Here is a 27,884-nt window from a genome sequence, read left to right as displayed (position 1 = left end):
GGATGACTAGTGGCTGCCTTATGCAGAAGTGGAACCCAAAGCTTGGGGGTTGCACTGCATTTCCTTTGCTAAAAGTGCTGCACAGGCGCAGTCCCAGTGTCTGCCTGTTATTCTGTTATCTTCTACAAGCTATGTCTGAGACAGTATCCATACACTTCAGGTTCCAGATCAGCCTGTTGCCAGAGATGTGCTACAGTGCAAACACATGGAGCTGTACTTGAATTGGCTCTGAGTTACACTCCAGCCAAAGACAGTTTACTGCAGACACTAAAAACACTCTTCAGGGGAAGGTGGTCAGGCTAGCATTAAGTCAGAGTAAAGAAAGTCCCCTGAACTAAAGCTCGTCCCAAGCTAAGAGCACGTAAAGGCAATTTTCTCCACTGAGTAAGATGAGTTGCTGGTGTGCAGTGCTAAGTCTTCACTGTCCACGTGTACTTGCATAGAACCGGTTTGAGTCCAGCATTAGGGTGTCTGCAGTTTGAATTCTACCCTGGAGAATGGGAACTTGATGTTTTTGTCACTCCTCTGGAGAAGGGAAAGTTAAAGTTTTCCAGATCTCTAAGCAAGGTACAACTTCCTTTCCTTTCTAAAGGAGGACACCTGTTCATGTTTTAAGTTTCCTTGTGGCAGTATTCTGTTCATCCTAGCTCACTTATATCTAGTCAACCTTACTTAATTCTTTTGTCTTATTATGGTATCTCTTAGAATTAGTAAGCACAGAGGTAAGTTTATAAGACTTCTCTTAAATAGAGAATCAATTTTGCATTCTGTTCAGTATCAAAGCCCACTTTTTCTTTTCTAGTAAGGATCAGGTTTGGAGTCTTGGACTGCCCAGTACCAAACTTTCATATTATGATGGTCTCATTCAGTTGACCTACAAAAACGGTACAGCATACAATGATGAGAAGAAAACACAGCGATCTACCCTTATAACTTTCTTATGTGACCGTCAGGCTGGAATAGGTCAGCCTGAATATCAGGTAAGAAGTTCTATATGAAGAAGGGAAGGATCTCCATCCCTAAATCCTGACAATAATTGCTGCTAGGCCAGCGCAAGCACAGATTCATGGATGGAAATACCCATTGTCTATAAAGCAGATTAAGAGAAATAGTTTTCTCTTAGTATATCTGCCTCTTGTTGCAGCCACAAAGCTCGTCTTCACCACTGAACAGTAAGCTGTTCACCTGGATCCAGGTTCTTACTTCACTCTTCTCTAGTCTCTGGGCTGTGTAATTACTAGTGCTTTTGATCATCTTTTATTTCTAGATGAAAAAAAACCCCAACATCTGGCTGAGAAGTAACAAGTGGTAGTGTGTCCTGTAACACAGCAGACAGCAGTTACATTGCTCTAGTTGCTCTGGTTCTGTTATTTTTGGAAAGACTATTTTTGGTGACATAGCAAATGACAGGATCTACAACAAAAGAGACCTATACAAATCAGTCTGAGAAGGTATATCACAAAATCAGGGGGAAATAACAAGCTTAATGTATGAAGGAGTAGCTGTGAGTCACCAGGTATTCTGTGTGGAAAGCCTCACTGGCCTATACTGCTCTTTTTTAGATAGAAGATAACTATACCTACAACTTCAGGTGGTACACTGAATATGCTTGTCCTGAAATGCCACTGGAATGTGTTGTGACTGATCCCAACACCATGGACCAATATGACTTGTCAAGGTAGGAAAGTAATGTGTACGACAGAACTTGGCTATTCTAGTTTAGTGTTCTGGCTGATAGCTTAGCACTGGGTGAAGTTGGTTTCCTGTGTGAGCAGCACTAGGAATTTCATCTGTTGTGACAATCTTAACTGCACGTATCTTGAAATGAAGACAGTATTTCCCTCTAGTATACTGACGTGCCTCCTAAGATGTAAGACTTCTTGGGATGGTTTTTCTTAACAAAAACTTACTACTTTGTCAACTTCCTTGAAGTATTCCTTTTAATTGCAGCACTTAAAAATCAGGGGAAAAAGTTATTCTGAAATGCCTTACGGTTGTTCTGTTTCTTGAGACTGACAGAGAAAGCTAGAGAAAATCTATGAAGAATGTGTGTTTTTAGTGTTGAACTTTCTCTTCCTGCTCAGCTTAGCAAAATCTGAGAAGAGAGGTGAAAACTGGTATGCCATGGATAATTCAAGTCCAGGTGAACGCAAGAAGTACTACATAAATGTCTGTCGACCACTGATTGCTGTCCCAGGATGTGACCGGCGAGCATCTGTCTGTCAGATGGAATATCGGCATGATCATGTGAGTAGCTTTTCCATCCCAGCTGGGGTACAGAATGGTAGACCTCCTGTCCACCTTCTCAAAGACCAAAGCTTTAATTTTTACAAGTGTACCGGTATTGCCCTAGACATGCATGATTCTTTGTCCTGTGTTTCAGAGGCAGACAAACTGCATCTCTTCTGTGTAAATGGCTGCAGTCACAGGGATTGCTAGCATTGCTTTAGAACAGGTTGTTCTCCTGGATATTCTGTCTTGCTTCTGGTTTGTTTTAGATTGAACTATGGAAGAAATGTGTTTAAAGAGTCTTTGCCACCCCTCTCTGAGCTGTCTTTGAGGAGTAGACAAGACAGAAGTTGCAAAGCCGGGGAAGGCGGAAAATGTGGTTTGTTATGAGCTTCTACCTCTGCATTTCCCTGAAGTGTAACAACATATCATGGGACTGTTTGTGCTGGCAGGCTGGATGGACACTTTTGCCCAAGGCCTGACCTCAGTGCTACTCAAAGCTGTAGGGAAAGCTGAACTAGAGGCTCACCAACCTGTCCTAATTCCCTCTGTAAAATGGAGAGAACCCCTTCCTTCCATATTGAAGAGGATGTCTGAGTGACTGAATGTGTACATCACCATCATGGCACTTGAGCTAAATATTACTAGTCCCCTGTGCTTGCATTAGTTTTTGTTGTGTAAGGCTATTTACTTTACATGTGGAGACACATTAGGGCTTCATTACTTCATTGCTGAAGACACTGAAGTAAAAAGTGAGCACATTGGGTCAACCTAAATGCAGAGTTGTTAAAACAAAAAAACAAAAAAACCCCAAAAAACCAACACCACCAAAAAACTAAGGCAGAGCTTTTTTGTTTTTGTGGACAGAGCTGCTTTGGAGGTGTGTTCTTCCATTTGTTGCTGTCACTACTTAAAATAGTTTCTTAAAATAGAAGATAGTTACATTCCAGAAGTGAAGATTAATTTGGACCTCGGTAGTAGCACCTACTGTTGTTCTAATGCTCAGTTTCTGCTAGTGCTTTTTAGGCTTTGCTAAGCATGGCAGATCCTAAGGTTAATTCTAAGAATGCCTGGAGGCTTCCCCATACTGTGTTTTAAAGAGTTGTAAAAATTAAACCCTATGTACTGTGCATGAGGCATAGGCTTCCCTGAGTTCCTAAGCTGTGTAACTGGTGAGATGAGGACGGCTGTTGTGAGGCACTACAAGCACCTTATTGTACTAAAAATAAAAACAACAAAAAAAAATGACGTCTGCTTTTGGGGAGCTTGTCTTTTAAATACATGAAACTTAAGTACAGAAAGGGGAAAAATGTAGGGGGATCTCTACGCCTTTGTGATCTTCAGAACTCTCAAGGTAACCTTCTGTATAAAAGATTATTGTGCTAGGTATTTTCTTCTTTTTGACTGTATCTATAACTCTGCACTTGAGTTTAGAATTGCTGACACGCTTTTCTTCATTTCTAGGTTTCCTACTCTGAAGTTACCTCTATTAGTAATCTTGGTGTTGCCAGCAAAGAACTAGTAGTTGAAAGACCTGGACACATTTTTCTAACCTATGGAAATGGCTCTGTGTGCATTGATGCTGATGGAAGGAAGACTACTTATACCACCACCATCCACTTCATCTGTTCCAAGGGCACTCTTGTAAGGACAAATGACAAACGTGGCTTCATCGTTGTAGGTTTTCTATTGTGTAATGTGAAGCTACATGAAGATGTGTTGCGTATAGCAGATTCATGACAAGGGGGAGACTTCTTGAGGACTTGGAGATAAAAAACAAAGCTAACTTAGATGCTAGAGAAGCATTTATCTCGGACTGAGTATTTTATCATAAGTAAGAACTAGTTAAAAACTAACAGCCTCAGTGGACAATGATGTTTCAGAGTAGTCTAATTAGCATGAAAAATACACCTGGATTTGAGAATGAGGAGTTGCGAATGCAAGCATTGCAGACCCTCTTAAGAGGAAGAATATTGTAAAGTGTATCTTCAGACTTAGGATCTACATCCTCTGTAGATTGTTGCTTCTAGAGGAGTTCTTAAATCTGTAAAACTTTTGCTGGTACAACTCGACATACTGAAGTTTAGACTGAGGGGTTCGTTAGACTGAAGTATGTTTGGACTTGTTCTTACTGGCTTGTGAATCTGCAGCTCTCACTCCCCTCAATCCCATGATCATCAGCCTGAGAGGTATGGTGAAAATCTGTGACTTGGAGCAGTTATGAACTGCTTTGCTTTTGCCTGAAAACACTGAAATGAAGTGTGTATAATGAATACTCCTGATACCCTGTTACCTCAGCTAACAGATTTTTATGTTGCTTGATTTTTTTTTTTATAGTGGAATATCTGAATATTGGATGTCAGATTCAGTTCTTTTCTAAAGCTTAATGACATGTGAAGTGTTTAGCTAGACAAAGTTTTCAGTGGTGACCTTCAAAATAAATAGGAGAGAGGGAAGCGGGTTGGTAATTGTGTGCATTTGTAGCAAAGTCTTTTAGAAGAACCTGACAGTTCCTCATAAAGTGGAATCTCAAACATGAGGTGGTGTTGGCTGTTATGCTTATTCTGGTCTTCTTTCTGCAATCTGTTTCCAGAGTAGTAGCCCACGGTTTATAGCTATTCAGGAATGTGTGGCCACATTCTTATGGGAAACTGAGGCTGCTTGTCCAATCAAGGAAACAAAAGATGATTCTCAGGTGAGAAGGGGGGACATAATTGTATTCATAGTCTCAACATACTATTTTTTTTTTTCTAGCATTCCTGGTTGCTGTGTTTAAATGACTCTCGGAGAAAACTAGCTACAGTGAAGTCTGAAGTTGATCATGATAGTCTTAGGATGTTTTATTACTTTTTTCTTTAAGTGTTCCTGAAATGTGTAACTTCTGACCAAAGTATTCAAGTGCTTTCTCGTGAGAACAACTTACTTGCTGTGGCACTGAATGTTTCATTCTCTTACAAGGTTGCTAGTAAAACTGAGTTTATATGTAAGGATACACGTTGTCTTTGTATACAGATCATCAAATGAAGCTTTTTTTTTTTTTCACGCTGAGCTACTCAGTTGCCTCTACTTTACAGGTCTCAACATAAACACATCAGTGTGAAAACAACCCTCAGTTAAAACTTCCTTGCTCTTAGCTAACCTGATAGATGTTGTCTGTTAAATTGCCCTTTGATGTATTTGTATGTGGCTGATGTCAATGGACAACTGTGCAAAAGAATTGAATGAAGTGTTGCTACTGCCAGAGCTGTATTGTGGTTGTCCAAATTAAGTTGCTGATTGGTACGCAGGCTAGGAATATGTGTAAATCACTACTTTGGCTCTTTAAACAAGTTAGAGGTGAAACTTAAACAGAGGAAAAACAGAAGGAGAAAATAATGCCATTGTAATTTTTTTTTCCAGTCCTGCTCTGTGCGAGATCCAAACACTGGCTTTCTGTTCAATCTGCAGCCATTAGCTTCTGGAAAAGGCTATATGGCTACTGGCATTGGGAAGAAGTTCTTGGTAAGGATTCTGACTGTACAATCTGGTTATGAATGCTGTTGTTGCGTTTTCCAGTTTTGCTTAGTGAGCAAGTGGAGCTTTGACTTGGTCCTCTTATGAAATTTGAGCTGGCAGGAAAGTACTGTGACTGAGAGGAGGAATGGAAGATTACTCAAGTTATCTCGGATGGTCTTAAAAGCATTGAGCTTCTGGTTCTCAGCTAAAGGTAGCCACGCTTTTGAGGCTATGCATGGTTTTCCACTTATGGACTCTTGCATAATACCAGTTTATCTGCTGGTGCTGAAGAAATGGAAAGTGGAAGCCTAGAAAGGGATTTAATATGTCCATATTGGTATTCTTAATGTGATCTGCATATATCAGTCTTATACATTGCCCACAGGTACTACTATAGTGTTTTAATCTAAGAATAATCTTGCTAAACCACATTCTGTACTTCTAGTGGGGATAATTTGGGGACCCTCTAAACTGAGCATTGGGGATATTGTTGCTGTACTATAGTCAGTTGTCTTGCAGTCTAGAAACGACAGACATTTCATGCTGTTTGAAATAGTTCTGGACAGGTGAGTTTTTTTTGGTGTAGAAATGGCTATGCAGACCTGACTCTTCGGATCCAATTAATACTGTATATACCCATGTTTTCAAAACTTCTAGCTAAACATTTGTGGACCCATGCCAGATTGTGGTAAAATCAATGGCAAAACAGCTGCTGGATGTGAAGCAGAAAATCTGACATCGGTGAGGCTGGTGGAATTGGACAAAACCCTGTATCTGTCTGGTGAAGGGTTTCTAACTCTTACCTACAGAGGTCCTCTTCATCTGCAATCGGGTGAGTTAGGAACTAAATATGCAGTGGGAGATGGATGCTGATTTTTGTACAAACTTTCTGTGAATGGTCTTCATTCCTCCCTTTGTTCATGCACTAAAACCGTCTGGGCTTGGCGGTCACTTAAACAAGCTAGTTCATATGAAAATTTTAGGAACAAATCAAATCATGCAGAATGGTAATGGCTCAGTTTTCCAGTAATCTATGTGCACTTCAAAACTCCTGGAAACAGACCAAATACAGTACAGGATTTTTTTTCCTTGTTGAGTAGATGAAAAATATTGCCCCTTGCATGGAGAAATGGTCAGTCAAATTGGGAAAACAAGCAAAATGAACTCTGACTCTTTTTCCAAGCGGAGACATTGCTTTAAACTTCAGTTTCATGAATAATACTCTCTAAAGTTGTTTCATATCTGAGTGGCCATTTTTTGGTAAGCTTATACTCTCTTAAATGGAATTTCTTGAATAAGAGTTCTAGTACCTCATGTACACTTAATGAATTCAAGCTTGTTTCATAGGTAAGACTAATGAAAAATGTATATCTAGCTTTTGATTTTACATGCTCTCCAACAGTACTGAAACTTGAGTTTTCATAGAAAGGCATATGACACCTTAGCAACAAAAGATTTTTAGGAAAACAGGATTTTGGATTCAGGAGCCTCACATGCTCCTGAATGTTTGTCCTCTGTACAAATTGCTATGTTGATATCTCTTATTTTCACAGATATGATGTTTTCATACCTAATATGCAACAGGCAACAAGTGATTGAGCTCTTGTGTGTTTTGCTTTGAGAGTTTCCACCATTTTGATAATACTAGGATACATTGATGACGAATACTACTTCCTCCACATAATTCTGACACTTCTCATAGGCTATGGAAGGGAGGACTCAACAGAACTTAACATATGCTGCTTAAGTAGCATGAGTATTACTTGTTCTACACTGATTATGCTGAACTTCTTACAAACAAAACCCCCAAACCCAAAATTTTGTTGTGTGATGTAATTTAGAGGTTGCTGGTACAACTGACTTGATGTTTTATAGGTTTTCTGTTTCTTCATGTCAAATATATCATGTCAAAGACCTAGGAAGCACAGTTCAGTGAAGGTAATTATGCTCTTGAAATGTGTCAAGGCATTCTGGTCTCCCATTTGGAGACACAGTTGTGGCAGCTAGGCAATTTAGCACAGGTCTTTAAAGAAGGCCTTGTGTATTTATAGTTAAAAAAACCCATAAACAATAAGGTAGTGTTTTCCTTGAAGCAGTTAGCAATAAGAAACTGTTTGAAAATTTTCAAGTCAAGTCTTAGCTTGAACTCAAATTCAAATATTCCCAAGTGAACCAGCAGCAGATAAGTGTTTGTTTTACAGGAACATCAGACACATTCACGGTGACTTTCATTTGTAATGATTCATATCCTGGAGAGCTTAAGTTTGTGCGTGAAGAGATAAACAGTGTGCTGAACATCCATGATACTTTTTTTGAGTTTCACACAGCTCTGGCCTGTGCTCCTGCTCCTGTAGACTGCCAGGTTACAGGTAAGTACCTGGAATTTGGGTGGGCTCCGTCCAACAAAAGTTGGAAGGATTAACTGAACAGCAAACTTCTGCAGAGGAGGGCTTTAAGAATACCTGTCGTGAAGACATTTGTAAGACTTGAAGTATTCATAGGAGTTGTAGAGTGGGAGAGGAGGTAGGTTGTTTGAAGCAGGCGAATGTGGAACACTAGCAGTATATGCAAGAGACCGATAATTACTTTGAAAACCTTTAATCCTTATCATGGCTGGGTGCTGCTTCAGCCGAACTTTGAAGAAAATGGGTAATTTGGTATTGTCCTCTGGAAAAATGCACCTGTGAATAGTGGAATAGTTACTTGTGGGAAGTAACTGCTAAGGGAACTGTCGTGGTTTAACCCCAGCTGGCAGCTAGGACCTCACAGCCACTTGTGCAGTTCTCCCCCTTCCCCTGCGAAGGGCAGGGAGAAGAGGGAGAAAAGGAGAGGAAAGAGAAAAGGGGGGGGAAAAACTCCTCTTGGGTTGAGATAAAGACAGTTTAATAGAACAACAGAAAAGGAAAATAACAACTATAATCATAATGACACAAGTCACTCTAACCACCTGGTGAACTGGTACCTTCCTGAGCAATGATCGTGGATTCCAGCCCCCCTGGCCAGGCCAACGTTTATATGCTGAGCATGACGTCTATGATACGGAATATTCCATTGCCATTTTATTGTTCTCTCTATGCTCCTCAGCTTCTATGGGAAGCTGAAAGGAGTCCTTGAAAAGTATAAACATCGCCTAGCAACAATTAAAATAATATGTATTATTGACATTCCTTTCACAACAATCACTAGAAACAAAATTAACTTTCCCAGCTGAAACTGACAGGAACTCTGTTCTATGCTTGGTGTAGTGACATTTTTTTTATGGGAACAGTACCTTGTCTCAATGGATATCTAATGTGATTCTGAAAATTACTTTGAATGATGTGTATTCATCAGTGGAAATTGTATCATTTCAAACCCAATACTGCTGCAAGTATCTAATAAGTCATCTTTTAGATTACTGTATGTATCGCATCTCTTTCAGATGCTGCTGGCAATGAGTATGACTTAAGTGACTTGAGCAAAGAGGGTGAACCATGGGTTGCTATAGACACTTCAAAGGATGCAAAGAAGAGAACATTTTTCTTGAATGTCTGCAAGCCTTTGCCCTATGTGCCTGGATGCCCTGGTAGGCCAAGTGGGAAGCATTTCTTAACTTGTGATTTCTGATGCAAAACCATATACGCAGAATGACATCCCTAGTTGTTTTAGTAGAATTGCCCAGGGAAGTTGTGGATGCCCCATCCCTGGAAGTGTTCAGGGCCAATTTGGATGTGGCTTTGAGTAATGTGGTCTGGTGGGAGGTGTCCCTGCCCATGGCAGGGGGTTGGAACTAGATGATCTTTGAGGTCCCTTCCAACCTACATCATTCTATGATTTCTTGAATCCTGCCCATTAAGTCACTGAACTTGCATAAACCTGGGTGAGGTATGTCAAGGGTAGAGTAAACAGACTTTCTCAAACTGAGAGCAGTCTTAACGCTCACCAGGACTCTTGTATTAAGATGTGTGGGAATGCATTTAGGAAAAATGCATTGGGGGTAGTATTTGCCAGTATCCTCGATTATTTTTTTTTTTTTTTTTTAATTTTATTTTTAAAGAAGAAAGGAAAGTTAAATGTTGTTGAAGCCTCTAAACTGAATGAGGCCAGAATGAGAAGCTTATACTATGTCTTACTGCACTTCTAGCCAGTTTGATTTATTTAACCTGTTGCTGTAGTCTTCTATCAGTCTGTAGGAGCAGGTAAGTTAGTGCAGTTTTAAAGATTTCAGTGAATGCAGGACAGTAATTTGTTCTACCCCTCAAAGGCTTTAGGCACACGATATCTCTAACTCTGTTTATGAAAACACTTCTGTTGTGTTTTGCTTCAGGAGTTTGAGACAGTCTGATTTAACACTCAAAGCTCCCTTAAAGCTACTCCATTATGTCATTTTACAATAAAGTTAACTCTAATTGTCAAAGCTTTGAACTAAAATACAAGCTTTTTCTTTCTCCTGTAGGTGGTGCCATAGGATCTTGTGTGAAATACACTGACAGAAGTGAGAACCTTGGAGTCATTCAGATAAACCCACAGGCTGCTACTGATGGGTCATTAAGCATTATTTACTTGAATGGGGACACATGCAAAGATAAGCAACGTTATTCTACACGTATAATCTTCCAGTGCGATCAGACAATGGTAATTTTCTATGCTAATTGCTATTAATGAAGATTTTTAGAGCTTGGACTTACTATAACAAAACAGACAGTGTTTATTCCTTTTGGAGTGGAGAGGCTCATTCTGAAAAGCAGTATCTTGTATACAGGCTTTTCCCTTGCTTGTTCTCACAACTGCTTTCCTGGAGTTGTGTAGAACACAACAGTTGAACTCTGTCATGGAATTCTGTGAGTCACCAAAAGCAGCTCTTTGCTGAAAATGAGTACTGAAATTTGGTAATAGGTATTTTCCCCTTTAATATGTACCCCCTTTACTTTGAGGGTGGCAAGAGCACTGGCACAGGCTGCCCAGAGAGGTGCTGGAGTCCACAGCCCAGGGGTAGCGACGGCCAATGCGGTCCAGTGTTAGCATGAGGATGAAGGCAGCTGGGAACTCGAAGAGAGCAGAATAGAGGAAATCCAGATACATGTTCCCAGCAGCTATTCCCATGTGCATGATGAGCCCCTGGTAGAGGACGGAGCTTGTGAACCTGGGCAGAGAACAGGGTGCAAATGAAGCCAAACCCTTTGGGAGAGAGTTCTTGCAAAGAACTGAGACTTGCAGCTGGTCAGGAGCAAAACAGGCTTCAATCAATGACGACGATTTAGGGCACTGAATGACACACCTACTGTGTCCAGTTCTGGGCTCCCCGGTTCAAGAGGGACAGGGAACTGCTGGAGAGGGTGCAGCAGAGAGCTACCAAGATGATTAGGGGACTGGAACACCTCTCTTATGAAGAAAGGCTGAGGGATTTGGGTCTCTTCAGTCTGGAAAAAAGACGGCTGAGGGGGGACCTTATCAACACTTATAAATACTTAAAGGGTGGGTGTCAGGAGGATGGGGCCAGGCTCTTTTCAGTGGTGCCCGGGGACAGGACAAGAGGAAATGGGCACAAACTTGAGCATAGGAAGTTCTACCTGAACATGAGGAGGAACTTCTTTCCTGTGAGGGTGGCAGAGCACTGGAACAGGCTGCCCAGAGAGGTGGTGGAGTCTCCAACTCTGGAGACATTCAAAACCCGCCTGGACGCGTTCCTGTGCAACCTGCTCTGGGTGACCCTGCTCTGGCAGGGCGCTTGGACTAGATGATCTCCAGAGGTCCCTTCCAGCCCTATGATTCTATGATATACTGTGCAACTGCAATAAAAAAGGATTCTGCGCGTATGTTTTGAGACTTGCAATGTAATTCTTAGTAAGCCTCCTTCATATGGCTCTTTTCTGTAGGGATCGCCGGTGTTTGAGCAAAAGGATGATTGTGAGTTCGTGTTTGTTTGGAAAACGTTGGCAGCATGTCCTGTTCACAAAGCAGAAGGTAAGTGTAGTTATTTGAGCTTTAAAATATCAAACAAATCTGTACAAGAAGTAAATACTTAGTGAAGCTATGTTTGTTTCTTGCCACGTGAATCTCTCTGTAAAAGGTAACATTAAAAGTATAATTTGGAATGACAGGCAACTGTACTTCCCCATCTAGGGAAAAAAGATAAAGTAATAGTGCTGTCTCTGACAAATCACAGTAGTGTCTTGTAAATCTTAAAGCATCGGGTTTCATGAGAACGCAGTTGATCCTGTGCCTGGCAAGTCATTCCCTGTCGTCTCACTGAAGACTGGAAGCTATCCTGTAAATTTGTCCTTGTTAGACAGTTGGGGAGAGACCAGCGGGGGAGTATCTGAGTTTACAGTTGACTCCGGGATGTGCAGGAAGGAATCATAGGTTCTAGTTCTGGTACTTGATTGCATCTTGGATGGGAAGTTGAATGTGCAGGTATCTACTCTGCCCTTGCAGGCTTTGTTTTGTAACTTACAGACAATGCCGTAAAACATTCCGATTTCCTGTAAAGGTTCTGTTGCAACACTCCTAGATGTTATTGAAACTGCCAGTGGTCTCATGTGGCACAGGAGTAATGTTTACAAGTTACTACTCCGTAGCACACAATTACTGTGCAGGCCACTGGTCACAAGAGTTGTGGTTTTGAAGGGAGAGAAACTGATGGTCTTGTCTTTAGCTTGGTACTAACTTGGTGGATGATTGAGGGGAATATAATAATCATGTCATACAATCTAATGTTTTCGTGAAAGCTTCAGAATATTGAGTAAAGGGTCACTTTAAAACAGAGAACTTGATCAGCAGCTAAGTTAGTGATGTATATCAGCTGATTAGACTCATGAAACTAGAATTTTCCAGGACCTTTTCTGTATACGTCTTGGTAGACCTGTAAGCTGTGGCTAATGTTTCCTATGATCAGTTATTTCTTAACTCTGCAAACTTATAGCTGTTAAAAGAAGATGCAAAACTGACATCTAGGACAACTTTTGCTTCGGCCTTGTGACCTCGCTGTTCTTTCCAGATAATTAAACAAGTCCTGGACTTAGTGTCTTTGGTTCTGTACTTAACGTTCAGCATGGCTGAAGGAAGAAACTGTGAGGCCACGTTGAGGTAGTTTTTGACCTACAGTGTGACTTTTACATCTTGCTTTAGTGGTGGTTACAAAAGAAATGTTCCATTGGTAGCTTAGTCTCATAGTTCTAGATATCAGTGACTTCCCAAAAAGAGCTGCTCAGCTGGACTAAAGTGGTTCTTCAGTGTGACTGCCCTGAAGTGCCACTACTCATATTTGTGTCGGTATTTGTGCCAGTAAACCTTACTTGTCCTGAGTGTATTTGGCATGGCTCATAAATATAAAATTGTATTTTAAATTCTTAACTTTTCTTTAAAGGAGAGGATTGCCAGGTGAAAGATCCAAGGTATGGTCATGTTTATAACCTGAAGCCACTTTCCAATAAAGACATAAAAGTGAGTACAGATGAGTATGACTACTACTTCAGAGTTTGTGGAGAAATAACAGAACCTTGCAAACCAGAGGCTCACGCTGTGTCATCGTGTCAAGTAAAGAAGATGGACAATACTTTCAGAAAAGTAGCAGGTATAACACTTGATTGGAAGGAACTTAAAGAATGGAAAGATTAACCAGGGCAAGAGGGGTTCTTGCTGATCTTGTACGTCTTCTGAGATAAAGCGCCCTACCACTCTTGCTTCACTTGCAAATAAAATGTCATGTACATCGTTATCCTGACACACAATTTAGGAATGAGCTCAGCCCTACTGTACTGGAGTAGTACTCATTCAATAACTAGGTCACAAGTTTTAGGGGAAGGTTGAGGTCCTCCTGTCAGTACTTTATCATGCATGTTATTGCTGTCCATGCAACCCTGTTCCCAGAGGCATTACTGCAGTCGTGTATTTACTGGATTAGCTGTTTACTTTTCTCAACTCTTTGCTTCTAGGCTTGCTTACAGAAAAACTGACTTTCAAAAATGGTTTAATAATGATCAATTACACAAGTGGAGAAAAATGTCATAAAATATACGAACGATCAACTGCCATATTATTCTATTGTGACAAGACTACATCTGAGGTTAGTTTCAAAACGTATCCTTCCTGTATGTACTGTCTTCCAGAGTTGCCCTCTTCTTAATGTGTGGAAGGGTAAGGTGAAGAACATGAACTAACTTCCTTCAGGGACTGCCTAATTGCTTACAGATTAGGCAGGAGATTGAAAGGTCCTGTGAGGTAATAAAAAATGAGGAATATTTTGGATTTTCTGTTTATAGGAGGTACCTTTTTCATGCCCAAGGGAAGTCAGGGCTTGTTGTTCCTTTAAGGGATGCCTGCCATTAGCAAAGGTCTTGAAGCTTTTCTTCCAGAAATAACAGCCATTTCTTTGTAAGAAATAAAAGGTAGGAGGGTGAATCTGCAGGAAAGCGGGTATTACATGGCCAGACCAAAATAAGCTGGTTACTTACTTTTAGTATCTCTCTCTGTACTTTGCTTTCCTTCCTGTTCTTAAACAATGGTGCCTAGAGTTACTTTTGCTCTTCCCCTTATTTTGTGGAGGAGGCAGAAGCTCCTAATGGCTGCCCTTTTATCAAAAGTGTTCATGTGGATAAACTCAGGTCTGGGAGAAGCCACGCTTTCAGCTTGTCAGAGGCATAGTGTGGCTCTAAGATAATATGTAAATCCAAGTTTCTGGATCTTCTTGAAGCAAAACTGAAACATTTTGATAGTTTCAGTGTTTCTAAATGAGAAAGTAATTTTCTTTTTATATTTTGTTCTTTCAGCCTGTATTTTTGAAGGAAACTCCAGATTGCACCTACATGTTTGAATGGCATACTCAGTATGCTTGCCCACCTGTTAAATCCACTGAGTGCTCCTACAGGTAAGTTGTTTCCACAAACTTAAAATGGAGCTGTATGATGACAGAAACAAATACAGCCTTATTGCAACTTGGCGCAATACTGCCATTTTAGCTGTTGTGTTTTGGCTTTTTCAGTAATCAGCTACTGTGGCATTCAATGCCAATGCAATGTATTTTAAGTAACTCTTGCAAATTGTGCTTCTTAAAACTAACTTCCCCAAAGAAAAATACTTTCTTTGAGCTTCTTCTGGGGAATGAGCGTAGTATTGAGGTGAATTGTTGGATATGCAGTTACTGATTGAACTCTGAGTGTGTTAGGTTGTTACAAGTGTCTAGTTATTATTTAACTATAGCTAATTTAAACAAGAATATAACTGCTGTCTGTTTGGAACTTCCACAAAACAAAGCTCCAGGAAAAATGTCATGTATTTCTGTCACAACCAAATATTAGCTCATTAAGACTTGATAAGTGGGGTCAAATGTGGCTAATAATTGGCCCAGAGTCTTAACATCTGTCATCATGATAAGTTTCTACCCTAAGGTAAACCAATCCACTGAAACTGACTGTGCATTTGTGCTTGCCATGCGCTGAAAGCCTACATGCTTCAATGGAAAGTCAGAATTATTCTTGCATTGGCTGAGGGCTTTGTGCACCTAGACAGTTACTGTGGGGGTGGCTGGTGCAGTGATATATCACTGTACTTAATTTGAGGTTTGTAGGGAGCAATGAGTCTCGTGCAGAGTTCCTTACCAGCATGATAATCTGCTTATAGAGTTATTAGGTTCAGAGTTGTTGTAGTAACTTAAGAATTGGAATTTACAATTACTTGATTTTTTTTTTTAATGCCTCTTAATTTGAATCCTTTGTCTTTCTTACAGGGATAACGAAGGAAACTTCTATGACTTCTCATCTCTGACACGACATAGAGAGAATTGGGAGGCAATTGCTCTATCTGCTTCTGCACAGAAATACTATATTAATGTCTGCAAGCCCTTAGTACCATATGGTGCTGCACGTAAGAGCAAAATAAAAATTGATTCTTGCTGTAGTTAGAGGAGGCAAGTGGTAGGACAGTACTGCAGAGTCAAAACATCGCAAAGCAAATTACGTGGAGACAATGGTGTAATTTCAGCACCGGAGGGAAGGGTAGATTGTGGGCCTGATTTCCACCTGCTTGGCAGCTGAGATTCACTAGTAGCTTTTCTCTTCTCTTGATGACTTCAGCACTCTAGCTTTTCCATCCTCGTCCAAAGTCTACTATAGCTCTTCAAGATTAAAAAAAAAAATAAAAATCTTTTGGGACAATGTGTTAACTTCAGAATTTTCTCTGTGGTATGTTCCGACTGAATCCACATTTTGTGCAGTGGAAGACCAGGTAGCAGACTAGCCTTTCACTCTGTGTAGGAGTCTGCTTCCCCAGTAGTAGCTGCCACTACTTTCTGCATGACCTTGAGTGAAGTGAGGCAGTTGCTGCTACTTGTGATTTTGCAGGAAAAAAACCCACCCCAATGAGTATAGTTTGGACAGTGGTTTGGAGATAGATCAGCCATAATATACCTGAAAGTAGAGTAGTGTAGCTTTATTCCAGGCAAGTAAGCCTTGATAGCATTTGGAGTAATAACACGGTTTTTGTTCATTTTTATAGGTTCCTGTCCTTCTGATGCTGCTGCCTCCCTCATGGAGGGTGCAAAATGTACCAGTCTTGGGGAAGTGGCTGATGGTCCCCGGTGGGAAAATGGTATTTCTCTTCTGAAATATATTAATGGGGAGCAGTGTCCAGATAAAATTCGCAAGAAAACAACGATACTGCGCCTCAAGTGTGATGAAAGCAAAATTGTAAGTGTACGACTTCTGGCGGGGTTTTATGTTTTCATGAGTTGTTCATACCACTGTACGTGTATGGAGAATGATGGGTAGTTCTTATCCATTCCCTAATTGTCTGTAGTTTGATGGGAGCCAGTCCTGTAAACAGACGGGCTTATAAGTACTTGAACTTTAGATGCTGAGCAGTTTTTAAGAGAACTTCTTGTACAATCTGATAACATTGATTTTTGTCATCTGTAATAGCTTCAAATTGTTTGTTTGTGTCTTGAAGATGAATGTATTGCAGGTTGGGAACTGTTTCAAGTAGTAAATAATGCTGTTGGCTTGGGTGTAGTTCTTAACTCTTGCCCATCTGTATGCCTTGCCATTAAGTAATCTTCTATTTGGTGAGATGTCTTACCCTCACCATTTGGATTTTCTGTTGCCCGGCCTTTAGTTCTCCTCTTGTCAAATTTATTGCTCCTGATAATGATTCTGCACTGTTGTGTATCTGAAATAGTCACAGTTAAATACTCTGTCCTTGGGTTAATTCATTGGACCATGCTGGTCTGTTAAGTCCTAGGACTGGCATTTGAATTGAGCTGAGCTACAGGCTTCAGGGATAACGCCATGGGGTGAAGTCTTACTGTATCACTCTGTAGAGGTGTTACTCTCCCCACTGTCTCATGTTTAGGAATCGAAGCCAGAACTTATAACGGCCATTGAAGATTGTGAATATACCTTCTTATGGTTCACCGCTGCTGCGTGTCCTCTTAAAAGCAATGTGCAAAATGACTGCCGGGTAACCAATCCTGCAACAGGTAAGGAGGAGGCCTCAGGATTTTGTATGTGGAAGAGGCTGCTGGAAGCAGTGCTACTGTGTTTGTGTTCTTGAGGGACTCCATTAGAAAAGGGCAGTATGATTTATCCTCTGGATAGTGACTAATAAGCTTATTGGTGGGTAGAAATACCTTGTAAGGTACTGCAATGTCCCTTGGAACATAAATAGTCTCTAGTTCTGAAACTAGTTTTACCTCTATTAATATGAGTTAGTAACTGTTTGCCTCTCTAAGCTAGCAGGCAAGCAGAGGCTGGTTGACCTTCCTACTATGTTAAATTACTGAAAGCTTTTAATACAAAAAAGTCTTGATTTTTAAATCTGAAAAGATTAAATTATTCCCCCATCTGCCTACAGGCCACCTCTTTGATTTGACGTCGCTAAAGCGCGAGTCTGGCTATACCATCAGTGATTCACACAACAGAAAAATTGAGTTGAATGTTTGCGCTGAAGCTAAAAGTTCGTGTGCTAGTGGAGCTGGTAAGCATCTTATCCTCTCTGATACTGTAATCGTTGACCATAGAGTACCCAAAGGATATACTTATGCTCAAGTTTACGGTAAAATCTGAGGGGCGGGGCTTACTGCAAATGTGGGAGGAATGAGCAGAACAGCTGTGTGGCTGAATTGGCTAGGAAAAGATCGTAAAACTGGTTTAGGAAATGAAGCGATGTATTCCTATCAAACCCCATTCCTAAACTTACATGGGCTCACTTGCAGTCCAATCCCTTTAGGTCCAAATGGGTGGGTGTTCTTTTGGATGTGAGGGCAGGAGTGCAGATGCTTCTACTGCACCTCTTGTCTGTTATCAAAAGGAAGTCACAAGGTTCTAGCTAGAATGATCTGAGCACAACAATTGCTCTGTAGTGATGTGTTGCTGTAATGCATCTGCACTGAGCCCTGTGTCTGGACTTCAAACCCTTGCCAGTCCCTGTTCTAGCTTTCTGTTCTGTTTTGGATGCTTCTGAAACATCAGTTCACTTGTATTTTAAGATGCTTAGTAGCAGGTTGAATTGCTAGCTCTTCTGTCAAACTGAATATGAGACAGTATTTAAGCATTGTAAATGCTAAAACTGGAGTATTGCTGGTGAATTAAAAATTGTTTTTGTGTAGTTAGAAGAATATACTGGATTGATTTGGTTTTTAAGAGGTATCTTAATAAAATTACATACAATCTGTCTGACAATTTGTTTTAATCTCTCAGTTTTCAGGAAAGTGGTAACCAAACACAGTGCTCTCTGATTGCGTAATTGCATGTAAATGCAGTATGTTCTGTCTTTGTGTTGGTGCAGTTCAGCTCAGTTTAATGGCAACTCTGGATGGTGTGAAAAAGCCTATCTTTTGTAGGAAGATTAAAGTGAGACTAAAATCTTAAGTTTCCTGCTGTGCAATTTTGAAGGGCAGTTACATCAGACTTGTATGGTTTTGTTAATTTTTCTTTTTTTACTTCAGCTGTCTGCATCACTGGTGGTCCAAAACCAATTAACGCTGGAAAACTGAGTAAAACTTTAACTTATGAAGATCAAGTGTTAAAGCTTGTCTATGAAGATGGAGATCCTTGCCCTGCAGACCCTGAACTGAAGCATAAAAGCTATTTTAGCTTTGTATGCAAGTCTGATGTTGGAGATGACAGCCGGCCTGTTTTTCTGTCTTTTGACGAGCAGACATGCACTAGTTACTTCTCTTGGCATACTTCCTTGGCTTGTGAGGAAGAGGTAAGAATTACTTCTACAGAAAACACTTGTAGGTCTAAATTTCAGGGAAGGGGGCTAGGCATAATAGCAGTGTATGTGTTAAATATCTTGGGGGAAAGGTGTCTTTCTATAGTACAGAACCCAAGTTTGTGTAGAAATTCTCAAATACTTTTCTTACTAACTTTTTCAGCAGAGGTGAACAATACTTGGCAAATTTCTGGTTTGCATGGTGAGCCAAGTTAAAACTTCAACGCTTCAGAATAACTCCTCTGTGGAACCTACTTAGCTGCTTTTCTGTACAGATCAAATGGAAGCCATAGGGCATCTTCTTGGGAATTGATGGTTAAGATGGTTTTCGTATGCAGCTTGTAGGTGCTTATTATCTGTAGACAAAAACAGTGACAAACGCTGCCTTACTTAAATCAAATCTGAAACTCTTAAGTGCAGCTGCATTTCTGACCTGATGAAGGACAGTGTGTTTGTCAGTAAATCAAAGCAAGTAATAAAGGGAAAAGAGCAATAAAATGCTCTTTCTTATAGGTGACGTGCTCAGTATTGAATGGCAGTTCCATTATTGACCTGTCTCCCCTGATCCATCGCACTGGGTATTATGAGGCATTTGTGGATGAAGATACAACAGATGTTTCTCCAGACTTCTATATCAACATTTGTGAACCCCTCAATCCTATTAAAGATGTCAATTGCCCACCTGGAGCAGCTGTTTGCATGGTTCCTGTTAGTGAATCACCAATAGTAAGTACTATGCCTGGAATCACTGAAATGTGCGTTTCCCTGCCTAGTTTAAAATGGTATCGCTGCCTAGAAACCTGATTTGAACAATGGGTTAAAGAAATGGAATACAAAATCAAAATCTACCCTGCAAAATTCCCTTTCATTGCTTTTTCCTATGGAGAAGTAGTTTCCTGTCCTGAACCCCACCTTTTTTGGGTGTCAGAAGATTCCATACTGTGACAAACATGAAAAATTACTACAGAGATTTTTTTCATGTAGTGCTATGTGCCAAATACAGAGACTGGGGAGCGGAATGCCTCTTAGTCCACCGTTCTGTGGCACATAAATGGCATGCTTGATCCCATGATAGCCTGTTGCAATATGAAGCAGAATATGTCCAAGCATGCTCCAAAATGCATTTAGTACTTTCATGTCAGGACTTGACAGCTGCATGAATAGCAATCCTGTGACAGAATATTGGTTAACTTCACTGTTATTACCTTGAGAATTGGTGGTTCTTACCTTTTGAGGTCTTGTTTGGGAGCAGTAGAAGATGCACATAAAAATTTGAGTTTGTTTTCCATGAACTTCCACGTTGATCTACGACTGTACTCTATTGGTAGTGCTACACTATTTTTAAGTGATGGCCCAATGACTTAAAGACGAATCTACCTGTAAGATGCAGAACCTCCCTGGCTTTTGTCAAGCTTCATCAAAGAGTGTTTTGAGCCGCTCAACTTGTGTTTTGTTAGGATTGAAATGTAAAAACTGTTCTCGAGTATAGAATGCAGTTTTCAAAATTGCAGTAGTTGTGCTCCCATGTAAACCAAGCAGATGAATCTGAATTGATCTGAATCTCTGGGGTGATCTGAAATTTAGGTGTGTCCCCTGTGTCTCTTAATACATGTTTTTGCTTGTGTAGGATATTGGTCGTGTTACTGAACCTCCCAAGTTAAACGAGGCAGTAAATGAAGTTTACATCACTTACAACAGTACTACTCCTTGTCAGATAAACAACAAATTGAACTATACTTCTCTTATTGTGTTTCACTGCAGCCAAGGAACTAGTCTGGTAAGACATCTATTAAACTTATGTTGATATTGGAGTGCAATGTGAAGTGTAGTAAACAGTGTTAGCTTTGTTTAAAACTAAATCAAGGATTTGTTTCTAGCATGTAAGGATGGACTTGTTTCAACAAGGAATATACTAAATATTTAAGTAGTCAAGGCTACAAATACTTAGTACTTATATTCTTAACCAGGCAAAACTTCATAGACTGCACAAACTTTAGACCTGAGAGTAGCAGGTTCTGATGATTTCAAGGATCAGATTCCACTGAAGTAATGTAGCGATAACTTATTGCTGGCGTTAAGCTTAATGCTGTATTGCAAGTTGTCTAGGTCCAAAAGCTTGTGCTTGTACCACAAGCTAACATGAGAATCGGTGTAACTGTTTGGAAAGCCATTACTCTGAAATGTTTCCCATAGGTTGTAACCCTTTCAATACTCATTCACAGCTTTAAAAATTTGCATTTAGATACTTAGGTTTTTATTTGTGTTGACACCTGAACACTAAATTGAGGTTGCATGCTGGTGTGAATCTTAACGCTTGACTTTTTTGAATGCTGTAGCAAACTGTAGAGAAGCACTGAAGTATGATGTTTGACAAACTAGAGCTTGTTGAAGATACTCAGAGGAACCATTGTCCATCCACATGGGGCATGAGCTGAAACTCCAGGCAGCTCTGAATAATACACAGGCCATACTTATATTTTTATTTAAATTATGACAAAAGAAATAGCATTCTTTCTAAACCTTGACTCAGTGAACTTAACTTTCGCTACCATAGAGAAACGCAGCTCTTTCACAATTTTGTTGCTGCTTGCAACTAAGCTGAACGTCAAAATCTCTAATTAATAAGAAAGCTTGTGTACTTACTTCAGTTACTGTTTTGAATGTTTTCCTGGGGCTAGGTAGAATGTACCTCACTTATAACTTTTTTGGTACTGGTTGTAATATGAAGGCACAGTGTTTGTCCTGCAGTCAGTAAAATCTAGCCTCAGTAGTAACTGAGGCTAATTGTTGGAGGGAAGGAAAAAAGCAGAAATAACAACAAACTCTCAAAAAATTAAACCTAATGTATCTTGCTGTGTTCTTTGGTAACAGGGCAAGCCAAAGATGATAAGGAAACTTGACTGCAGTTATGTGTTTGAGTGGGAAACTCCGGTTGTGTGTCCTGATAAAGTGAAAACTTTAGGCTGCTCTGTGACTGATGAACAGCTACATTATACTTTTAACCTAACCAATCTTTCTGGAAGACCATTTAAGGTAATGCCTTTTGGTGGTGTCATTGATTTTTTTTTTTTAATTTATTTTTTAATTGCTCATTGCTATGAATATTTTAAGACTGAAGCAGGGTTTTCTTTTAAGCATCCTGGGGTGTGGGAGGAGATTGAAGCATGTGCTGCAGCTGTGGTCAGCATTGATATTTGTTTGGCCTCTGTCAGAGGTAATAATATTAGAGGGGAATAACATCAGGTTTTTAATGTTTTGGAGAGGGAAATTAATGGATATACTGATGGAGAAAGAAAGGAGAAATCTTCACCTGTGCCTGAATCTTGAACATGAAGACAACTCTGTTGAACAGACCATATCCTTGGTCCTACTTTATCTGCAGTTTTGCCATATTAAAGAAGACCAGACTTGCAAAATTTAGTTATCTTATTTTCCTCCTGCATTATGCAAGTACTGCATGACACTTGGTTTTTGAAGCGCTTGGGTGGTTCTTTGTGAGTATTAACTGGAGGCTCTGAGGCAGCTTTGTTTGTGATGCTTCTGGATGTCCCTACAGGTACTTTCTGGATCCAACAGTTACCATATTGGTGTATGCAGTAAGGCAGGAGATGTGCCCCAAGGAAAATGCAAAGATGGGGCAGTGTGTTTGACATCTGAAAGTGGTGTGTCATCTTTTGGAAACATAAAGGAAATGAAAATGGACTATAGCCATCAGGATGAAACTGTCATCTTGCAGTATACAGGAGGTGATCGGTGCCCTCCAGGTGAGATTGAAGCAGACCTATTCCTCGTGTAACAACTTGTCAGCTCTTTTTACCCTTAAAATACAAGGTTTTGTTGTGATAGGTGGGAAGCAACATGGATTTTTGCATACATTAATAGAAACATGTAGTTCCATTAAATCACATGCACTATACTAATCTGCAACATCAAGATGTATCCCCTAGAAGGGAGTGCAACTCTTCTGTGCAGATGATCATAGCTAACTGTACACTACATCCTAGTTTTCTAATTGGGTTTAGACTCAATGTTTCAGTATTTCTGTTGTCTGCCTGTAACTTTACTTTAGTATTGAAGTACAGGCTTTGGATACGGTTCTGAATATGGATTTGCCTGCTATTCCACTGCATGTTATTAAGAGGATATACCTTTCCTTCTCAGTGACTGAAAAGGGAGAGCTTTGTGTGTTCCCCTTCAAGTACAAAGGGAAGACCTATGAGGAATGTATTACAGAAGGAAAGAATAGGCTGTGGTGTGCTACAACTGAAAACTTCCAGGGAGATGGAAAGTGGGGATTTTGCGGTAACGGTAAGAACTTCCTACACTTCATGTACAAGGACCTGAGCTAACACAGGGAGTTAGCTATTATCAGGCCGGGCAAAAGATCTCTGGTGCAGTACAGTGGAAGTGAAGGAATAGGAGTGGGCAAGACAAGGAATCTATGGGACAAACCTGACTTTGTTCAAGTGACTAAGCAGAATAGTTTTGAAGTAAAAAGTTCATGCCTTTAGATCATGAGTATTCAAGTCATAAGAGAGGACTCTGGAGATCAGTCGTTTTGGAAGGAACGCTACTTTCTAAAAAAGCATGAAAGCTAACCTAGGGAAAAAAATTGCTAGGAAAAGCATTTGTGCCTCTCTATTTGAAACAATACCTGATTAAAAATTTTTGTTGCTACCACAGAATTGCTACACTAAAATCCATACGTGCTTGAATGCCTCTTGCAAAGTATTTTTTTTCCCTTTTGTTGCCCGACCTTCCCCTTATAGCAACTGCAAGAAGGGAATCTACCATTATCTTCACATGTGATGAAAATGTTGGTGCTGGGAGACCACACCTTCTGAGTGAGACACTTGGCTGCGCTGTGACGTTTGAATGGAAGACTCAGGCTGTATGTCCTCCCAAGAAGATGGAGTGCAAGTTTGTCCAAAAACACAGAACATATGATTTGAGAATACTCTCTTCCCTGACGGGATCATGGATCTTTTTCCACAATGGGAATTCGTGAGTAGTGAGAAACTCCCAGGGAGCAGCTTGCTAATCAATACAGTTGAAGTTGTAATGTAGCATAGTACTTCTGTTTGGTCCCTGGTCAGGGTCTGTTTAAATCGCAGACAGTGTCTTAAAACTCGATGCTTAATACTCCATATAGACAAAAAAACAGAAAGGAACCCATTTTATCTGAAGAGGATGAATAATTACTGTCTTCATTACCCCTTCGCTGTATTGGTAACCATTTTAAAGGATGAATAAGTCTAATCTGAAAGCTTTTTAAGCCTTTCTATTTAAACCGTTATCTTAAAGTCATTTTGTAGTTTAAATGCAATTTTTTTGATTCTTAATCACGTTGAACAAAAATCTTAATGACTTAGTTGCTGTCTTTTGAATCAAGTGTGTAACTTTTTGTCTGAAGTCTAAGTAGGGCTTTTTTCCCCCAAATTCCTCTAAGTTGAAACTTAGAGGAAAATATGAATGGCAGGAAGTCATCAACCTCTCCAGCCTCCCCTCCTCCAGTTAGCAAATAGAAATGAGTTGGCAACGATGAGAGCATCTAACTCTAAACTTACGATAAGCTGGGGAGTGACAAAACTTTTTTCATTCACTGCCTTGATACTAGCTCCTCTGGTCTAATAAAACTTAACTGGTATAGCTCCAAAGATACGCTGTATTTAGCACAGTACCTTTATAGCTGGAAAAACTTTTGGGCATTTCTTGATTCAGTTCCAATTTCAAGTTTGGTCAAAATTGTGAACTAATCTGGTAAACGATCAAGCTTTTCTCACAGAGTCATTTATTTGAAAATGATAGTTAGAAGTAATCTGCTAAACCTTAGTACATGCTTTATTCTGTCAGCTAATTTCTTTCAACCTGTCTAGGTTCCTATGAGGATTCTAAAGTTTATATGTCATTCTTTCAGTTTAGCCTACATTAATTTTAAAGAAGTCTTGTCTACCACGTTCTCTGTAGGTACTATGTGAATCTCTGTCAGAGGGTACATGAGGGACCCACAGGCTGCCCTGAAAGAGCCAGTATTTGCAGGAAAAGCAACAATGGAGACGTTCAAGTTCTTGGACTTGTTCATACTCAGAAGCTGAATGTGACAGGTAGAGTTATTTTTGTTCCTGTAGAGAGCTAGAGATAGTTAAATCTTGCAAGCTAGCTATAGTGGTTCTTAAATTATGGTGAAGCCTTTATTTTGAAATATCTCCACCAGTGAATCTTCTGTTTTAAAAACCAAAACAGTAAAACTATTCCTCAAACTTAAAAAGTGGTGTTCAAGCCATGAGAAAACACTGAAGCAAATAAACAGTGTTGTCATTAAAGCTGTAAGAAGTGAATCGTTCACCTGAACATCAAGAAACGCTTTTTTACAGTGAGTGTGCCAGACCACTGGCACAGGTTGCCCAGGGAGGTTGTCGAGTCTCCTACCTTGAAGATATTCAAATGCCATCTGGACACGGTCCTGGGCAGCTGGATCCCAGTGGCCTTGCTTGAGTAAGGGGTTTGGACCAGATGACCTCTAGAGGTCCCTTCCAACCTCAACCACTCTTGTGATTCTGTAAGTGTGGGAGGGGGAATTATTTTTGTTCATCCTGTTTTGGATGACTTGTTCTATGTGCATTAACTTCTTCAATTAAAGCAGCATGTGAAAGGTGACTAATTGGCTTCACTCTTAAGGAATAAAAAAAAATTCTCAACCCTACTCAAGCTTTTAGTTTAAAGAATATTTTTTTAAAATTGCTGTTGAGTTTGTGAAATTGGGGGAAATTTTCCATCCAGCTACAAAAACTATGGGATATATTGCATGTGTTTATTGCCTGAGTTTGTTTATAAATGGGTATCTTCATCTACTCTTATGTTTAAAAAATGATGTGTTAAATGCAAACATTTTTATGAACATACTGGTGACCTGAACACACAATACGATGTAAATACAAAGGTGTTTGAAGAGTGATTTTTAAATTATCATCAAGGTGAAGGCCTCAAATTAATCAAGTACTGTAATTGGTATATGGTCTATGCAGGGGACAAAAAAATCCTAGAAGTTAGTCTAAAGTAATGAAATCTGGAGAATGAGCAAAGGGCATTTCTGACAGCTGCTTACAAAAACCCTGAGTGTCACCGTTCTTCTCTTGTAGGTGATACAGTGTACATTAGTTATTCCAGTGGGCAGGAATGTAGGAAAAACAAAAAAGTAACGACAATTATAGAACTGAAGTGTGCAAAAACAGTTGGCATGCCCATGCTGCAGAGGTGAGTAACAAATTAACATACCACTGATCTTCATGGTTTATTCCTTTGTACGTCTCTAGTGAACTCTAAGTCTCAGGACAGTGACTGTCCGTTCTTTTGGACAGTCTCTAAAATAATCCTTGGTCTGTACTCGTAAGACATGGGTCTTCTGCAGTTTCTGCACCTGTTCACTTCCATAAACAATTGTATTCTGTATTTATCTTAAAATTTCTGGGCAAAAAATTTAGGCATCGTACTTTAAAATTAGATTGAACAATGGCAGGGATGCTGTGGTTTTCAATGTCAGTTGTAGTATAACCACTCTTAACTTTGCTCAACATCTGTTTACTGCAGATAAGTGATTGAGCTAATAAAACATGGGTTATTGTTGCCTCAATAGAGATTATTTAACTAGTACGCTGTCCAAAGTGAGGTATAGATGCAAGATCACAAATACTAAGAAAGGTTGATGGCCTTTTGCTCAGTCTGGTTTTGGTTAACTGTATATTGTCTGTAGAGTTGGAAAACTGAGCAAGATGCTCTGTATGAATCAAAGAACTAGGCAGCAAAATCTGACTAGCTTATGCTCCTTGTCCTAGTTAAATAACATGCAGCACATTAAACCTGCCAAGAGCAGCCTGACATGTTTGTTAGCCGAAATATTTTGATAAAACCCTCTGGTACACGGGGTAACTTCTGGAACTTTTGAAGTAGGAAGCCGAAGTGCAGCCAGGTCTTTTTAGGTCTTGGAACTGCAGAAAAAATACAATGCAACTCTTCAAGTAGCTTTTTTTTTGAGTGCTACTTGACTGTTTTAGCTTACTCTTGGCATAATGCTTAGGCAGGACATTCCTACACGTGGGTTAGCAGCTGTACATCTTCCCTTTCTCAAGATAGTAAGCATTTATTGCTCTTCCCTGGAATCATGAGTTGTCTGTTATTTGGTAGGATTGATGAAGAAAACTGTGCTTACTACATCACTTGGGACACACGTGCAGCTTGTGCTGTGAAGCAGCAGGAGGTGGAGGTGGTGAACGGAACAGTTATTAATCCTGCAACTGGGAAGAACTTCTCTTTAGGAGATGTTTATTACAAGTAAGTAAAACCAAAAAAAAAAACCCAACCACCAACCAAAAAAAGTCCCCACAACAGCCAAACAAAACCCCCTCCCAAACCATACCACTTTAGTCCTCTAGAACTGTACTGCGAGAAAAGACAGCTTGGTGTGTCTGTTATCACAGAATCATAGAATGGTTTGGGTTGGAAGGGACCTTAAAGATCATCTAGTTCCAACCCCCCTGCCATGGGCAGGGACACCTCCCATTAGACCAGGCTGCTCAAAGCCCCATCCAGCCTGGCCTTGAACACTTCCAGGGATGGGGCATCCACAGCTTCCCTGGGCAACCTGTGCCAGTGTTTCACCACTCCCATAGTAAAGAATTTCTTGCTAATATCTAATCTAAATCTCCCCTCTTTCAGTTTAAAACCATTACTCCTCGTCCTAACACCACACTCCCTGATAAAGAGTCCCTCCCCATCTCTCCTGTAGGCCCCCTTTAGGTACTGGAAGGCTGCTATAAGGTCTCCCCGGAGCCTTCTCTTCTCCAGACTGATTATTCTGTTATCTGAATATTCTATGTTGCCTTAATGGTTCTTAGCTGTCAAGTGGAAACAGCACTGAATTCGCCTCGTACCAATGACTGACTTAAAGGCCTGATTAATAGTGTCGCTCACAGCTGGGC

General features: G+C 40.1%; 1 protein-coding gene across 2 annotated transcripts in view; it reads left to right on the top strand.

Annotated features, from left to right (window-relative positions):
* The window catches only part of IGF2R (insulin like growth factor 2 receptor), a 61,044-nt gene that overhangs the window by 27,067 nt on the left and 6,093 nt on the right, over nucleotides 1–27,884 (top strand). The window contains exons 16-43 of one of the 2 annotated variants that reach the window (XM_074580325.1): nucleotides 803–980; nucleotides 1,563–1,678; nucleotides 2,085–2,247; nucleotides 3,694–3,873; nucleotides 4,823–4,924; nucleotides 5,629–5,730; nucleotides 6,382–6,556; nucleotides 7,926–8,093; nucleotides 9,146–9,289; nucleotides 10,160–10,338; nucleotides 11,580–11,667; nucleotides 13,070–13,276; nucleotides 13,638–13,768; nucleotides 14,472–14,569; nucleotides 15,428–15,564; nucleotides 16,195–16,385; nucleotides 17,047–17,173; nucleotides 17,548–17,670; nucleotides 18,641–18,903; nucleotides 19,423–19,635; nucleotides 20,537–20,686; nucleotides 21,781–21,942; nucleotides 22,466–22,673; nucleotides 23,071–23,217; nucleotides 23,679–23,913; nucleotides 24,877–25,013; nucleotides 26,049–26,163; nucleotides 27,091–27,237. In XM_074580325.1, the coding sequence (XP_074436426.1) occupies nucleotides 803–980; nucleotides 1,563–1,678; nucleotides 2,085–2,247; nucleotides 3,694–3,873; nucleotides 4,823–4,924; nucleotides 5,629–5,730; nucleotides 6,382–6,556; nucleotides 7,926–8,093; nucleotides 9,146–9,289; nucleotides 10,160–10,338; nucleotides 11,580–11,667; nucleotides 13,070–13,276; nucleotides 13,638–13,768; nucleotides 14,472–14,569; nucleotides 15,428–15,564; nucleotides 16,195–16,385; nucleotides 17,047–17,173; nucleotides 17,548–17,670; nucleotides 18,641–18,903; nucleotides 19,423–19,635; nucleotides 20,537–20,686; nucleotides 21,781–21,942; nucleotides 22,466–22,673; nucleotides 23,071–23,217; nucleotides 23,679–23,913; nucleotides 24,877–25,013; nucleotides 26,049–26,163; nucleotides 27,091–27,237 (4,386 nt within the window). Of the gene's footprint in view, nucleotides 1–802; nucleotides 981–1,562; nucleotides 1,679–2,084; nucleotides 2,248–3,693; nucleotides 3,874–4,822; nucleotides 4,925–5,628; nucleotides 5,731–6,381; nucleotides 6,557–7,925; nucleotides 8,094–9,145; nucleotides 9,290–10,159; nucleotides 10,339–11,579; nucleotides 11,668–13,069; nucleotides 13,277–13,637; nucleotides 13,769–14,471; nucleotides 14,570–15,427; nucleotides 15,565–16,194; nucleotides 16,386–17,046; nucleotides 17,174–17,547; nucleotides 17,671–18,640; nucleotides 18,904–19,422; nucleotides 19,636–20,536; nucleotides 20,687–21,780; nucleotides 21,943–22,465; nucleotides 22,674–23,070; nucleotides 23,218–23,678; nucleotides 23,914–24,876; nucleotides 25,014–25,283; nucleotides 25,467–26,048; nucleotides 26,164–27,090; nucleotides 27,238–27,884 lie in introns of those variants that run through there. The other variant, XM_074580326.1, reaches the window with a different exon arrangement.

This window comes from Larus michahellis, chromosome 3 (assembly GCF_964199755.1).
Source record: "Larus michahellis chromosome 3, bLarMic1.1, whole genome shotgun sequence".
NCBI lineage: Eukaryota > Metazoa > Chordata > Aves > Charadriiformes > Laridae > Larus > Larus michahellis.
Note: the sequence above shows the minus strand (reverse complement) of the source record. Positions and strands in the feature narration are given on the sequence as shown.